The sequence below is a fragment of the Mus caroli genome, unplaced genomic scaffold (genome assembly GCF_978045245.1).
Source record: "Mus caroli unplaced genomic scaffold, Mus_caroli_1 scaffold_4, whole genome shotgun sequence".
NCBI lineage: Eukaryota > Metazoa > Chordata > Mammalia > Rodentia > Muridae > Mus > Mus caroli.
In genome coordinates this window covers 103,154,263-103,171,303 of record NW_028227259.1, presented here as the reverse complement: position 1 = coordinate 103,171,303, position 17,041 = coordinate 103,154,263, and the positions used below count along the sequence as shown (strand labels likewise).

Genomic DNA, 17,041 nt, shown 5'->3' with positions numbered 1-17,041 from the left:
ATAGTTACTGCCACCATGAAATAGAGCATCTCCATAAAGAAGGCTTCTGAAAAAAAATATGAAATAAGAAAAAAAAACGAAGAGCTGGGCTAAGTGAAGTGAACATAAAACCTCACTGTTTGTGTAAAATAGAATCCATCTCTCATTCACAGACCAATCCAGAGGGCATGTTAGGTTCACCCGGTCATCTGGGAATGTAAACTAATGGCTACTTTGCCATCGTCATTTAGCAAATGGTTTTCAAGGTCCCTCCAGGCCATGCCATTAAGGATGTGCACATGGAATGGTTCATGGGTCTGGCTCGGAAGTGACATGCATTGCCTCTGCCTTATTCTTTAGGACAGAATTTAACCATATGGTTAATACAACAACAGATGCATCACTTCCTCGGGTAGCCATAGATGACTCTGAGAGCCAGCTTGCCATCCGTCCTGTCACAGAAATTAACAGGCACTAGGTGCCTGGTGTGTACCAAAAAATTCTACCATGTACTTCATGAACATTTCCACTTCATCCTCAGACAATGCTGGGTGCTGTAGATACAGAAGGACAAACTGAGGTCCAGAGATGTGGCCATAAAGCACATCCCACAGTCCCTTTCCTTAATACATCAGTTATTAAATAAACATTTACTGTGTTTAAGGTGTTTCCAACATTTCAGAAAACACTGTATTTTGGGGATATACAGAATTGTACTCACGCACTGCCATCCCCCAACCCCTTGTTGGCTAGATGGGCTGAATGTAAATACAGAAGCCCTTGAAAAAGAGAGTCATTCTACGTGGAACCAGAAGTGGAAACTAGGGAAGAGTCCTAAGTGAGTAAGAATCTCACATGCAGTGCTTGTTCTAAGCTGTCAAGGAGACTGCAGCAGACAGAGGCCTCCCAGTGCTCAGAGCAGCCCTGCTGACTCCCCACTGACAGCTGAGAAGGAAATGCAGTCTGTCCCCACAAGCAAGTTCAGCCAGCCATCACAGTGAACTTGAGGAAGATTTCCTGTACCTGGAGGTTTCAGGATGGAAGGCAGCGCCTGCTAATACCTCAAACTCAATCCTGAAAGAGCTTACGCAGCTGCTCTCCTCTGTCCTTGGGCTTTACGATCCACAGAGACATTAAGCTAACCAAAGGGAGTTGCTCTGAGCCACTAGATCTGGGCCTGTTGGTTTTAGAAGCTGCAGAAAGCTAACACATTTCTATAGCTTTGAAGGTTAGGGTACTCAGGTGATGTATTCAGTTAAAAGCAATTCCATGTAGAAATGGGCTTAGGATCTGGTTCTTTTGGTTTCATGTGTCTTTCTGAGAGATGCTGAAATGTCTAATTACGTGTATACAATGCTAAGAGAATGAAAGGTATATTCACTGATGTGAGGAGTAATATTCAGTCCATAAAGATTTGTTCTATTACACTTTGCTCATTTTGCCTCCATGACTAGGAAGGTTTTGAAAAGCAAACACATTAAAGTAGATTTAGTTTAGAACTTATTTTCCAGTCTAAAGGAAACAAATGAGTGAAATTACGTTGTCAGTTTGTTGTAGACATTATTAAGAAATCCATCTTACTTCTCTGAGTTGAGACAGCCTCAAACGAAGACAACACAGAAGGGGGTCAATGTGATCTGTCTGTGTTCCATGATGCTGGGTGGCTCTTTTGCTCTGACAAGTGGGTACTTCTTTCTCACCAAGAACTCTCAAATCGCACAACTATGTGTGAAAGACAGGAAAATTAGTGAAAGAAAGAAAGAAAGAAAGAAAGAAAGAAAGAAAGAAAGAAAGAAAGAAAGAAAGAAAGAGGAGGGGAGGGGAGGGGAGGGGAGGGAAGGGAAGGGAAGGGAGGGAGGGAGGAAGGAAGGAAGGAAGGAAGGAAGGAAGGAAGGAAGGAAGGAAAGGAAGGAAGGAAGGAAAGAAAGGAAGGAAGGGAGGAAGGAAGAAAGAAAGAAAAAGAAAAAGAAAGAAAGAAAAAGAAAGAAGTGATCATTTGCAGTTTCATGAGGATAAATCAACACTAAAGCCAGAATCTGCACATGTAGGTTCTGTTCTTGCTGGGACCTTTTCTGATGAAGACTGTTTAGAAACAATGTGCATAGCAGAGCTACTTGTTGTGTATATGAACACTTTCTAGGTGGTGTGTTTCACAGAGTTAGAAACGAAGGCTGCCTCTCCTCATACCCACTGGGAGTATTTTCAAGCTATTATGCAATCATGCGTTCCTTTCTGAACCTTGGACCTACTCTTTAGCCGTTACTAGACATTGCAGTCCATAGATCACACTGTATCCCCGGCTGTCGTCTTGTTCTTGCTTCTCACCGTATCTCTGCTCTCGGTAACTGAAAGTGAATATTGCAAATGAAGGTTTCCCAAGAAAAGATAAGAACAAGCACATATCTTCTAGCTGATCAATAAGGCAACGCTCCTTAATTTTTATCACAGCACTGATGACAGGTAGGGTAAGCTCACAGGCAGTCCACACTCACTTAAAGACACAAAGGGCTCTGTTTCCTGTATGGCTTCAGTCGTAGACCCCACTTGATCCGATGTTTTGTTTGTTTGCTTCATCCCACTAGGAATACTATGACCGAGGAGATTACATCATCAGAGAAGGAGAAGAAGGGAGCACGTTTTTCATTTTGGCAAAAGGCAAGGTAAATGCTAAGTCAAGTTTAAGTTAAAAGGCCTCTCCTGGGTTCAGCATGCTAACCCTGTAGTGTTGCTCTCTGTGGCTGTGGCGGAAGCCCCTGACTGAAAGGGTGATGAGACATCTCTCTTAGAGTTTCTGGGTTTCTCTCCGAGGCCCAGGTTTGGAGAGGAATACACAGACTACTCCTGATTGCCCACAGATGACATAGTCCCTTGTCAGTGACTGCACACAGGTTACTGTATGTTCTGTGGAAGCCCCACTGTGTGTATGTCTGTAGTAGCTGGAGTCCCTTTTTAGAAAAGAGCATCGGACTGTCAGTCAGCTCAACAGCTGAGAATGGGGCTAGAATAATGTTTTAACATAACAGGTATGAAGAGCAATGAATAGAAGGAGCTCAAAGGGCACTGTCTCATTCTTCGAGAGAATTCTGGCTAATAAAGGAATTGCATCTCAAAATATTAATTCGTGGTGACACGTATATATCAATCACGAAGTCTAGCCAGTGAGAAACAATGGCTAATAACATATTAAAGAGGACTAATTCTAGCTCAAATAGAGAACACCGTAAGTTTGAGTTTCAGTTCTCTACCGTCCTAGCCTGTGGGTCCCTTTGAAATGGACATGAGCTGTGAGCCTTTGTACCACATCATTTGACATTGTCTTGGAGGTCCACATGATATAACCTACCTGTGGACAAACTTCAGACTGATTCCTGATTAAGTCATCAAGACTATTAGAATTTTTGAAGCAGCAAAAATCCCTATAAGAATAATATTATTTACTATGAGGATCTCTCAGGAAGAATCACTGGATTTACATTCTTAAAATTGTCCTTTGGAATCAGGCATAGTGGTTCATACCTTTAATCCCAGCACTTGGGAGGCAAAGGCAGGTGGTCTCCAAATTTGAGGCCAGCCTGATCTACAGAGCAAGTTCCAGGACAGCCACGGCGACACAAAGAAACCCTGCCTCAAAAATCAAATTAAAATACAAATAAAAACTGACTTTGGGAGGCTACTTGAATGGTTGACTTGGAATCCCTGTTACAGAGGGTTATCTCGTACCTGCCGGAACCAGAGCGGATGTAGTGTGTTGTCCTGACTACAGCACCACTAATGTGGCCTCTTCTTTTCCCTCCTTCAGATAGATCTGTGCGTTTGTGTGATGGCTGTGCATTCAGACCCCTCGTTTACTTTGATCTCTGCTTTGAATGTCTCTCTTCCTCTAGGTGAAAGTCACACAGAGCACAGAGGGCCATGATCAGCCACAGTTGATCAAAACACTGCAGAAGGGAGAGTACTTCGGAGAAAAGGCTCTGATCAGGTGGGTCCATGGACACGAGGTTTTAACCCACTCACTCATTTTGCCCAGGAAGAAACTGGAAAGTCTTAAATCAGTAAGATCAAGAAGGTGTTAGATTAACTCTTAGCTTAAAAACATTAGCAGAAAAATGTAAAGCGAGGAAATTATTAACCTAACGACGTTAGAGCAAGGTATTATGTTGCTGTTGTTTGCAAAAGGATCCTGCTCAGCAATTTAGTTTTGTATTAAAATGTGAGAAGAGAGCTGACAAGAAGGGCCAGTGGGCAGAGGGGCTTGCAGCCAACTCTAAGGACCTGAGTTTGATCCCCAGGAACCGCATGGTGGAGGGAGAGAACCGACACCCCTAGATTGTCCTCTGACATTTACATGTGTGCACAGCATGCAAACACACACACACCCCACACACAGACGCACACCACATACACAGACACACATACACACACACACATACATACACACTACAGCCCCCCCCACACACATACACATACCACACCACACCACACATACACATATAACACACATATACCACACATATACACACACACTACACACAACACATACACACACACCCCACACACAAACACACACACACAGACACACAGACACACACACCACACACGCACATACACACTACAGCCCCTCCACACCACACACACCACACACACCACACACACTACACATGCACACACCACACACACACACATATTACACACATATACCACACACATACACACACACTACATGCACACCACACACACACATACCACATACCACTCCACACACACATATAACACGCATATACAACACACATACACACATACTATACACAGCACACACACACACATAATAAATAACTGAATAGAATTTTTTAAAAAGTCACAACTTTTCACACACTGGGTATCTTTAAAATATGTCAAAAATAATTTTTAGGAATTTTCTTATGAGTTCAATTTGCAAGTCTTAGCATCCGCTCAAAATAATGCATCTGAAATTTCTTTGTGACCCGTCTATTGAAGTATAAGCTTATTTACAGTTGATCTACATTATGGGAATAAGTTTTTAAAAGCTGATAAGTGGCTCAAGGGAAACTTTGTACTTCCTCAAACACACAACCCCCCACATAAAAAGAACTGATTTTTCTAAATAAAAATATCTTAGTAAAATAACAAGATAGAGTTCAGAGAAAGACACGTTTTGGGAGTAACATATTTTAAGTGAGTAATTTGGGGTTGTTTAAGAATCCCTTCAATTTTATATTGCCACCAAATGGTTTTATTGAAAACCTGTGTTCGAAGAAGAGAGTTGTTGAAGAACAGGTTCTTTCTGCTCTGTTTTCTTCACTCTCACACATTTCCCTCCTGCTCTGCTGCTCTGCACGACAGGCTGCATAATTACAGCAGGAGGGAAAACGCGCCAAAATTACCCAGAGACACATCTGATTATCTAAAATTCTTACATCTCTTATTTTTCAAAGAAAGCTCAAATAGTAAAACATAATAAATTGGGCTTTAGCTATTATGTAAGCAAGTTCAAAGTAGAATTGAAAGACAGGATGAGTTTTTCTCTATTAATTTCTAGCTGGTAGTGAACTTACTTTGATAATAATGAAATTATCTTTTTTCTACACTATCATAATTATCTTCCCACGTTCAAGCAAAACAAATAAACCTTGAAGATCCGAGAGGATTATAAATGGAGTATAGATATTAAGTTTCTCTTGAGAGCTAGTGTGCTCTCTGGTTTTGCTGGACCTGAAGTAATTTGTGCTGTCTGTTGCAGCCAGCCAATTATAGTTCTTTTCCTATAGGAAACATCAGGATTTATGTTTAACATAGACAACCAGCTCCCCAGTGCATCCGAAAGCACAAAGCTAAAACAAATGCGAAGGGAATGTTGATACAAATATTTTTTCCTTCTTTTGCACATTTTTTATGACCCTATTTTTCAGGGCTGCTGATGGCAGCTCTCAGTCTTGCTTCCATTTTATGTTTTCAAAATGACATTAAATGGTCTCAGGAGTTCTCTCAGAATTTTATTCATAAAAATAAATCCCTGGCATTTAACACACAGTTACTCTGAAGGCACACGTGGGACCCTGTTGTAGTGTGTGCCGAAAATGATGCTTGTGACCATCATGGAGTACATATGTAAGGCAAATGCCTTAAGTATTCCCTTGCTCTGAACTCACAAGCCAAGGTCATGTCTGTGCATGTGTCTGTGTGAGTCCACACACACTTGGTTCTCTCTGTTCCACTCTGCTCCTACCACTATTCATACCTCTGTCTCTAGGGCTGCTTTGAATTGCTTGAGTAAACTGATCCAAAGCTGCCCTACCTCTGACTAAAACTCCCTGAGGCTCACAAATTTTCACTGATATCCTCTAGCAGGAACCCTATAAACCGAAGACAAACTTTAAAAGGTCTTTGGATATCCCCTAGGAGGAAAGGGAGCCCCTCGGGCACACAAGAGATGGGCCGCCCGAGTTTTCTCTGTCTTCCCACTAAGGCCATGCGAAGGACCACATGGTTGGTATTTTTAAGAGAATTGTTCAGAGCTTTCCCTGTGATGCCCACATTTTCTTGGTACTCCTGGGTTATTAAGCGAGTCTCTGAGTACTGGATACTATGTCTGTGCCTTTCATTAGACTCTAATTTATAATAGAGGGAGAATACCAATACATAACTTAATATGAGGAAATACTTTACCTGATTCTTGACCCATCAATATTACCTAGACAACTATACCACCTTCAGCTCATATATAATGACTCATTATATCTAAGAGATCCATGGTAAGAGTCTGTATTGCATTATGTACCAGAAAGGTAGCTAATTATGCTATGGTTCATCTTCAAGAAATCCTAATTTCAGAGATTTTCCTGAGGGAAAAAATATCCATTTTATATCCTATGACGTGAAAGTGTTTCAGTATGCAGTTCATCTGTTGCTATGACTCTGTGCACACATGCCTGGATTTCATTTTAACCGCTTTGTTGTAGAGTATGCACTTGACCATTTTCTGGGATGTTTCTCCAATCTGTTGATCTCTGTGCTGCCTCCGTTTTCATTTGCAATTCTTCCTTGATGGGGATAGCTCTTCTCTTGTGACTGTGATAAACACAAATGAGATTCCGAATCTCAGCTGGCTATTCTTCCATGCTCCCAGTACAGGTTATCTTTCCTGAGGTCTTTGTGTACATAACCTTTATTGGGACACATTTCAAATCCATTTCATAGAAGGGTTGAATATAAAATACCATGTTATTAAAAAAAATCCACTGTTGTCTTTGGATGGTTTAGCTGCTAAGTGTGAATTCACATAAAGCTGTAGGTTCCCTAACCAAGACAGACTTTTAATTTCTAATGGTAGTGAAAGCTGACTTCCCTTTTTCATTTGCAGTGATGACGTCAGATCAGCCAATATAATTGCGGAAGAAAATGATGTCGCGTGCCTCGTGATAGATCGAGAGTGAGTGTCCCAGTGTTGGAGAAGGCAGGCACCTGTTACTTTCGAAGACTTGGCATCTGTTACTCCGAGGCCCTTTCTGTTTTCAGATTCACCACTACTTGGAAATGCTGGCCAATGCTCAGCTGCAAGTACACGCCATTAAAATTCATGAGCAAGAACCGGGCCTTCTGATCAGAGCCTGTCTCTGCAGTGGCAGATGCTGGCAGGCTAAATATTTTGTGTGCAAAGTTGATACATAATTATCAGCAATGGGCTGATTTAAATTCTGTGTCTTTCAGAGAACTCAGTTTTTTAGTGCTTTTATGGTTTTACTTGTGTGTCTGTGGGCATGCCATATGAGAGTGAGTATCCAAGGAGACAAGAAGAGTTTCTAGTCCTAGGAGCTGGAGCTAAAGGATGTTGGGATTCACTGATGTGGGTTCCAGGGACCAAATATGGGTCCTTTACAAGAACAGCTAACTGTTGAACCATCTCCCCAGCCCAGAATCTTCCTGTGAAGAAAAAAAAGTCACTAATTAGTTATCATTCCAGAGAGGCAGGGCCATCTGTAGTAATTTTTAATAATATGCATCAATATTGATATCATTCTTAGGTTACTCTTTAAAAATAAATCTCACATTGTATCCCTCCCTACTTCAAAGCCCATGTTAACCTGGCTCCCTGGACCCTTCAATTAGCCAGTTTAAATAGTCACTGGTTATGTAGCCAATCCAAAGAATACAACTCACGTAAACCAAAACTGAACCATTGTCTGTGTAAGCCATAGTGTAGTCAAAGAACTAAGACATACTCTTGTGAAATATTAACAAAATCAGAAAATGACAAGGTATAACAGTGGAATATTGTCAGTGGCTAATCGTCTATACCATTTACTGAACACGGAGTCCTAGATGTGACACACTGGGAAGGATATCAGAACACTTACCAGGACAATTTTCAAATCCTGAAAAGTAGAATGACCTTGTCCACTTCATAACGCAAGTCAGTCAGTTGTCAATGCATGTAGCCATGCTGTATGTAGCCATACAACCTGTCCACAGATCCATGCCATCTTGATAACACGTTCAAGGAAATGCAAGAAAACAGGCAATTATTTCGTCTGTAGATTTCTCTATTGTCTCTAAAAGCCAGACACTGTACGTGTAAACCGCACAATCCTAGGGTCAACATATATAAACAGTTAACTGTAATTTTAATACTTCTCCAAGCTATCCTGATTTTTTTCCTGCAGGTATGACAAGTGACCCCCAAGTAGGTTAAAGGTCTTCTCCCTCAGTGCCCTCTGTCACTAGCCAGGGGCTACTGCCCAGATTTCCTGACTAATTCCAGCATCGTGCCACCATGCCCCAAGGCTCCCATGGCGCCTGATCAGAAAAAGAAACAGTCAGGAAGCTGTGTGTGGGAAGGGCTTTATTTTATTTTTAAGTGTGGAAATGCATCTCAAAACACACCTTTTTCCAAGCAAAGAGAAAATGTAGGAATCACTCCAGGGGATGTAAACATGCAAAGGCACAGGGCTGAGAAAGGGCAAAATGGACTTAGATGCAAACAACTCTTGGATGACAGCTGTCGAATAGAAAATGTGTTAGGTCAATACCATCTCACCAACAAATTTGCTTTTTATGAGTTTCTTAAAAATCTGCACACGTGCTGAATAACATTAGCGGTGCTGTAATTGTTCCAGGAGCTACAACGTGCAAGGAAAGAGATGAATGGACTTCATCTATAACCACATATGTCAGAGAGAGTCCCTCAGAGTCTAGGAAAAAACTGTAATAATTTTATGCAAACTTTACAAGTTTAACTTCTATGCGTATTAATGAGGGTTGAGAAGTACATGTGACACAATGACAGATATAACATTATGTACATCAGGGGTGAGACAGATGGACCATAAGGTGCACGTAGGTTGATCTACGACCTAGATTTCTACGGTCATTAGGGTTATGTGTCTCTTGAGTTGTGTCTCATTGCCCTGTGGACACTATTTCACTTTAGATGGTAAGTGACAGGAGATTATTGATTCCTCTAGTTATGACTAAAGGAATAGATTAGGCCCCAGCTATAGAGCAATTCAGGACACTCCGTAGACTTTAATCATATTGGGTGATACTCCCAGTTTAGTTTCTATAACACCTGCCTTACCAACCTACTGTAAGCCTTATGCTCACAGAAGGATGTCCTTTGTACATGGTGACTGCAGAGCCAGTGTCTGCCATAGTCCTTGGGATATGAGAAGTGCTCACCAGATGGTGGCTTGACCAAGGCCACCATACTTACGCTGAAACAGAGTGACAGAGAATCTATAGGTCCTTATTTCTCCTTCCCTTCCCCAATTTTACACAAACTCTTGATTATAGCGCCAGAAGAATATAATTTGAGTTGTCCTTTTTATTTTGAAATTGTAAGAAAACATATGAATTAACTGTAAGGTAATAATAACTCTATTTTTAAAATGCCAACACTTCTGGTAACATCTCTACCATGGGTTGTGGAGGACAATCTCAGACTCCTTGGGGCCTAACTTCGGAGTGGGGACAGCTTGTGTGAAGTTATGGCTAGAGCTTTGTAGTGGCTGAAACCTGGGGAATGGCAAGACAGGGGTTGCAAGAAAATGCTACCTGACTGAGAGTCCCTGTATGTCCTTAACAGAAGGGATCAGCTACAGAACTTCCAATAACTAGTCACAACTATAGAAACTTTAATATTCTGTAACTTATTGAAAAGCAGTTTAAAGTCGAAACAAACATTCAGATAGCGTGTGTGTGTATGCATTGAGTAGAACTCTTGGGCTTGGGGGATGGCTCAGGACTTTGTGTATGTGTGTGTGTGTGTGTGTGTGTGTGTGTGTGTGTGTGTGTATGTATGTATGTATGTATGTATGTATGTATGTATGTATTTAGGAAAACTCTCAGGCTTGGAGGATGGCTCAGCCAACAAAGTGCTTTCTGTGCAACCACAAGGATTTGCATTCTATCCCCAGAACCCACATACAAATTTTAGACACTGGGACATGTGCTTTTATCTCCTGCTTGGGCTGTGGAGGGAGTCATGTATCTGGAACTTGCTGGTCAGCTAGCTGAGTCTAGTTGGCCGGATCCAAGTCATGTGAGACCCCATCCTAAAGCTAGACAGCTCTTGAGTAATCACACCCAAGGGTAGGCCACCAAACACGTATGTACCCCTCCGCCCCCCCACATGCGCGCACATAGATTCACACAGATAAATGGGAACTGAGAGCATTAAATTGTCTTGATACCTTCACAACGGACCACTTTGTCTCATTTTTTTTTCTTAGAACATTCAACCAAACTGTCGGGACATTTGATGAACTCCAAAAATATCTTGAGGGGTATGTGGCCACCCTGAACCGTGACGATGAAAAAAGACACGCAAAGTAAGTGAGACGGGGTTTTCCTGCCAGTGGCAACAGGGACAGGGTGCAATTCCCCGCGGAGTGACCTTCCATGTGCCCTCGCTAAGGGATTCTGGAGATCCCGTCTCAACTCTGGAATGGCGAGTTTTTAATGCCTCTAAGTAAAAACTTTGAGTGTTGAGTAGGAATTTGAGAGAAATTTTCTGATAAAGGAAATGGCAAGTTACTCCAAAAGGACATGCTTACAGTGAAGAACAGGATTATAGCTGGATTTTTTTGAAAGTTTCCAAGGATGTATTTGTGAGTAGGAAGGAGCTGAATTGACTATTTCAAATTACTAATAGTGTTTTTAAAAAAATAGGGAGCTTTCGTTTAATTTTTTGTTACCTGGTAAAACATTTAAATTTTATTGTGATATTTTTTGTGCTGAGAAATGAACCTAGGGTACCATACAATGAAGGTGGATTCTCCCTCACTCTGCTGACCCCAGCCCTTAAGGCCATTCTGGGGGAAAATGGAAGCTTATGTTCTTGAGATAGGCTTCTGATGAGGTACACTTGAAATTTCTAGATAGACTACATTTTGAGTTAAGGGGTTTAATCAGTTCTTTGGTTTTTCCACTCTGTGCACCTTCAGTCTTTGTGCCTGCAGCCTTTATAGTAACCGTTTACCCATCTAGAACTCAGAACAGTTAGTTTTAACTCGGTGAAAAAACAGGTATTTATGAGCTGAAGTTCTTAGATGTAAAATAGGGGGTGCTTGTTTATGTCTTATGAAGCAGTGATTCTGCATAAGGCACAAACATTTTTGTTGACAAACAGCAGGAATTCTCAGTGTGGCCTTCTGGGAATGACAAATGTGACTGGTTCGTTCTCTTCCACTGGCTCCTCTCCTGGGATATGGATTAACAGCTTGTTTTGAGATGTGTTTCAAATGCAACAAAGTCCCTCCATTTCGTTCTCGTTGAATCTGACTTTTGTCCAATGGAGTGATCCCTGGTATGGCCACATGAGTCCCTGTAGAAGGGTGAGACCGTCTCTGTGGCACCGATAGGCTGTGTGAGAACAGAGTTTGTGAGTGACAGGGTTCCAGCACGGCTCAGGGTGTATGTGTGTGACTTCTTGCTTCTCTCTTCAGGCGCTCCATGTCTAGCTGGAAGCTGTCCAAAGTCCTTTCTCTGGAGATGATTCAGCTGAAAGAGAAGGTGGCCAGATTCTCCTCAACCTCCCCATTCCAGAACCTCGAGATTATCGCAACACTGGGCGTTGGTGGGTTCGGAAGAGTGGAGCTTGTAAGGGGTTTACGTTTCAAGCATCTGAGAGAAGCATTTTGACTCTTTGTTTTGTTCTGTTTTATATTCCAGCTTAGGTTGGAGGAATACATGAGCTATCACTGCTAACTTAAAGTGTTCTGAATCTGAGGGAGTAAACGCTTCCATCTATTTGTGCATGCAAATAGTAATTAAGTGATCTCTTACACAACATCCTGTTATGAATCCTTGTTGATAGTAATTATTGGAGAATGTACCAAGTAGGCATTCTGAAAGATTATGAACTGCAAAAAAAAATGTATTTTGTAACAACCACTCACATCTGCATAGATGTATATAGCCAAAACCCAGTATCTGTCTGCAGTGGCCAGCAGAAATACCCTAGGTGAAATCCTTAATATTATAGACATATTCCTTAAGCAACCCCACTTCTTTATCTATGCTTGGCTTTCCTTACCCTGCTTTGGGGTTATGTAAAGCTTCACTTCAGAGAAACAGGAAAGAATGGAAGCCAGAGACTGTTTGAAGAGCAGCCTTCCGTGGCACTCAATAGACAGCTGGGAGCCAGAGCCTGGTGTCAGTTGGCACCACCTTTCTGTGCTTAATAATCAGCTCCCAAGAAGTAGCAGAGGCCCTGGGTTAGACCAAGGGTTCTGAGAAAACTGTGGACTAGACAACTGTGCTCTTTGGGGGCGCAGATGGCTCTGAGCCCCTGGCAATCACTAAGCCCTTCTTTGCCCAGGTGATTTTTGATGGTTCACTGTACCATGACCTCCGGGAGCTACATCGAGGCCCTTGTCTGCAGGATGACTCTGCATAAGGCGCTATGGCAGGCTGCTACAGATCCGATAGATAGGACAATTCACACCCACTCCAGACTCATCTCTGATGGAGGAGGGGAAAAACACTTTCCTAACAGGGCAGAGAATACTTGTAATAAGTCTTATGCTCTATACAAATAGTTATGTGCACGGGTACTTTCCACCCAAGGACGCAGCTAAAAGAATTGAATTAACAATGCTGTGATCTGCGCTCCTAGATAATAACTACTAAAGAAGTAATTCCTCCAGTCATTTAAAAATCTATAGACGTTACAAACGATAACTGTGATGAGACTGTAACTGCAGTCAATTTCCATTTACTACTCAGTATTGTCTGCTTATGGATTTTTATACTTATTGGAAAAAATAGTTTTCAATTTTGATTTGCCTTTAACAATATGTTCTGATTTTTGCATAGAGAGCCTTCTCTTACTTTCCAATACCAATTTCTGCATTGATAGATATATGCTTCTATCACCTGATGTGTCTGTTCAACTTTGAAAATGTGCCTAATACAACCAAGGAAATTAATTTCTACTTTTAATTAATTTAAATTTAAATGACCTAATGAGATTAGTAAGCTGCCACTGAATAGGACAGATAGAGAATTGATTCGATATGAGTTTCTTTGAAAATTAGAGATGAATATTAAGAAATAAGCCTTGGAAATTCTTATCAAAGAATTTGTTACACAATGAAAACTGACGATTTCTGTCAATGAAATTTAATGAAACTCTGTTTTCCTATTTCAGTAGAAAAATTTTAGAACCAAGTTATATGAAATATTTTGAAAATGATTGGAAGTGCATAGTTATATAGAAATCAATTCTAGAGGGATATGTGATAAAAAAATCCTATATACTCTTTAAATGTAAAACAATTTAATTTTCATTAGTTAATGTTATATTACATATTGCAAACTATCATGATACATTAAGTATGAGAATGCTTCCATTTCTTACATAGGTTAAAGTGAAAAATGAGAATGTTGCTTTTGCCATGAAGTGTATAAGGAAGAAGCACATTGTTGATACAAAACAGCAAGAACATGTCTACTCAGAAAAGAGGATCCTGGAGGAGCTGTGTTCTCCCTTCATCGTGAAGTAAGTGGACAGTGGGCATTCCAGGAAGTGTGACTCTGAATTCTCCTATGGGGTCTTCGCGCGCACACACACACACACACACACACACACAGAGATACGCACACGCACATGCACACACGTGTGCATGCGCATGTGTGTATATTATAAAATAGTTGCAGCTAATGTAGAATTTGGGAAGGAGGAAACAAGAAGCTGCCCAGGATGGGTGGATGTAAAATCTCTGCAGGGAAGGCATTTGGGTACACACAGTTACCAAAGGGGGACATACCTGGTCCTAGAAGTTCAAAGCTCTAAAGTGACCATCTCCTGATAGTTACTCCTTTTTGCTCTGTACCTGTTAGAAGCTTGGAGGAGATACTATTTAGGCCATCACGCTCTTTACTTGCATATTCATGGGTCACCAATATAAACCACTTTAAATTTTCATTTACTTCTTAACAATCCCTAAGTGTAGTTTTGGCGACTTCTGGTAATGTGCAGCCTATAGGAGAGGCCAAATAGGTGTGCCATGGGGCATCTAGCCTGGGCTCCAGCTCCAGAGCCCACACTCTGAAACGCTTTTACTCTCTGACTAGCATGGTACTAACTATGTGGCCCGAGATGACCATGAACTCACAGAAACCTTTCTACTCTTGAATGTCACAATTACTAACGTGTGCCACCATGCCCAGCTTCTAAAGAGATGACTTACTGCAGTCCCCAGGTTGTGCATCATCGGTTCTCCTGGCTGCTTCCTTTCTGGGTGTAGTGCAACCAAGAAAAGGGTCAGCACCTTCCTCTCTGCCTCTCCCCTCCTACCATTCCATTCTCATTCTTCTCTTCCTCTCCTCTCATTCTTCCTTCTTTACTTTTATTTTATGCATATGAATATCTGCCTGCATGTATGTATGTTACTACATGGATGGCTAGTGTCCACCCAGGCCAAAAGGAGGGAGATGGAATTGTCATTATAGACAAATGTGAGATGCCACGTGGGTACTGGGAACTGAACCTACATCTTTTACTGAGAGCAGCAAGTGGTGAGCCATCTCTCCATCCACTAAAACAGGTTCTTCTTGAACACTGAGCACCTGAAAATATTAACACCAAGTGTTAAATGTGGCACACTGTCCAGACGCACCACTGCAGATCTGAGGCTTGGAGCCTGTTAAGCACTGCATCTCTGTCCTTCTCAGGCATCGTTTTTAATGCTCAGAACCACTTTACCCACCATCTAATTTCCATGGGTTAGCCAAGGGCAGCAGAGCTCCTTAGAGGTGGGCCTTTGTTGAACCTGGATCATATATACTCCTCACCCAGACTTCTCTCCACTTCTAGGTGTCCTTGCCAAGTCATTCCCCACTAGCCTTATGACTTAAAAGTTTGTCTCCTGTTATAGTTCCCACACTAGGTTATCAAATAAGGGGCATAAAACATGCGTATAATGAACTGTTATGGAAGGTACTTATTAAGTGATCTACGCATGGGCCTGTGGCTTTGGGGAAGAAGGAGTGGTCCTATTTGATAGGTGACATAATGAGCCATTTTATGATGAAGGGGGTCCGGTGCTTAGCCTTTCAAGAAATGGAGATGAGGAAGTTCGGTCTGTGAGCAGAGGCAGGGCTATGTAAATACAGGATAAAGTCAGAGATCCAAGGGATAATCAGAGAGGCTTTGGTGAGAAACCCTGTGCAGCTGTTGGATGTTATCTTAGTTAGGGTTTTACTGCTGTGAACAGACACCATGACCAAGGCAGTTCTTTTAAATGACAACATATAATTGGGGCTGGCTTACAGGTTCAGAGGTTCAATCCATTATCATCAAGGCAGGAGCATGGCAGAGCCCAGGCAGGCATGGTGCAGGAGGAGCTGAGAGTTCTACATCTTCATCTAAAGGCCACTGGGAGAAGACTGGCTTACAGAGAGCTAGGAGGAGGGCCTTAATGCCCACACCCACGGTGACACACCTATTCCAACAAGGTCAAACCTTCTAATAGTTCCATTCCCTAGGCCTAGTAGATTTAAAGGACCACAGGTATCTATGTGGAAATGGGAGTGGTTGTTTTGAACGTTGCTGGTGGTAGCCTAACCAGCTTCAAAGACGTTAGCACTGCATTTCTAACCACTTGTTTTCATCTGTCTCCACAGGTTGTATCGTACTTTCAAGGACAATAAATATGTATACATGCTTCTGGAGGCCTGCTTAGGTGGGGAGCTGTGGAGTATACTGAGGGACAGGTAAGGAAAAGATCTGTAAGCAATAACTCTTACCAACTCACATCTGGTCTGAGCTATGGAGATGGTACTGTGATATGATTATAGGAAAATGCTCTCACTATATGTAGCAGAGTAGTAATTGGTGTTTTTTGTTAGCTAACATTACAGAAGTAACATGGGGGTCTTGTAAAGTAATCTGCCATTCTAGTATATGGACTAGAGAGTTTCAGGAATACAGCATGTATGAGCTATCCGAGGTCACATGGATAGGAAGAGGCAGCCTCAGACTCAGAATGTTAACAAGGGCGTGTGATGGGAAACGCCCCCACATTAGGTCCTCACAGAACAAAGCAGAATGGGATGTCTACAAAGGTGTGATTTTATGAAAGGAATGATTTTGGTCATCATAATATAGATGGTAAGAGATAGCTTCTATGTAGAAGGCATGATGGTAAAAGTCTGAAAGATTCCTAGACAAAACAGAATTGTGTATGTAAAAGGCTATAAAAGTATAAACTTTAGAAACATAAGCTTAAAGTAGATCTGAAGAAAGGGGAGGTGATATTAAAATATCCCACTAATATGAAAGCTAAATAATGACAGAGAATTTGTGCATTTGTAAGGAAATGATAAATCAAAGGATGCCCCAACGGTGACAAAGACTAAGTTGGAAGGGCAGAGAGGTGGGAAAGACAAGGCAGAAAGCTGTGGACTTCTGAGCTGCGGAAAGCAAGAAGACAAGGGCACAAGAAGAGGAATGTGGGGGCGTTCTATAATAAGTAAGGGAGTCGTTGACAGACGAGCCCTTAGATGCTCTTCTTTGCCACTGTGGTCCTTAACCCTGGCTGCA

The 17,041-nt window shown here is 41.7% G+C and overlaps 1 protein-coding gene across 1 annotated transcript in view; it reads left to right on the top strand.

Moving 5' to 3' along the window:
* Prkg2 (protein kinase cGMP-dependent 2) overlaps positions 1–17,041 on the top strand; it is a 108,999-nt gene that overhangs the window by 54,688 nt on the left and 37,270 nt on the right. The window contains exons 7-13 of the mRNA XM_021162709.2: positions 2,562–2,639; positions 3,864–3,958; positions 7,358–7,426; positions 10,725–10,823; positions 11,940–12,093; positions 13,860–13,996; positions 16,123–16,212. Coding sequence (XP_021018368.1) covers positions 2,562–2,639; positions 3,864–3,958; positions 7,358–7,426; positions 10,725–10,823; positions 11,940–12,093; positions 13,860–13,996; positions 16,123–16,212 — 722 coding nt within the window. The remainder of the gene's footprint in view (positions 1–2,561; positions 2,640–3,863; positions 3,959–7,357; positions 7,427–10,724; positions 10,824–11,939; positions 12,094–13,859; positions 13,997–16,122; positions 16,213–17,041) is intronic.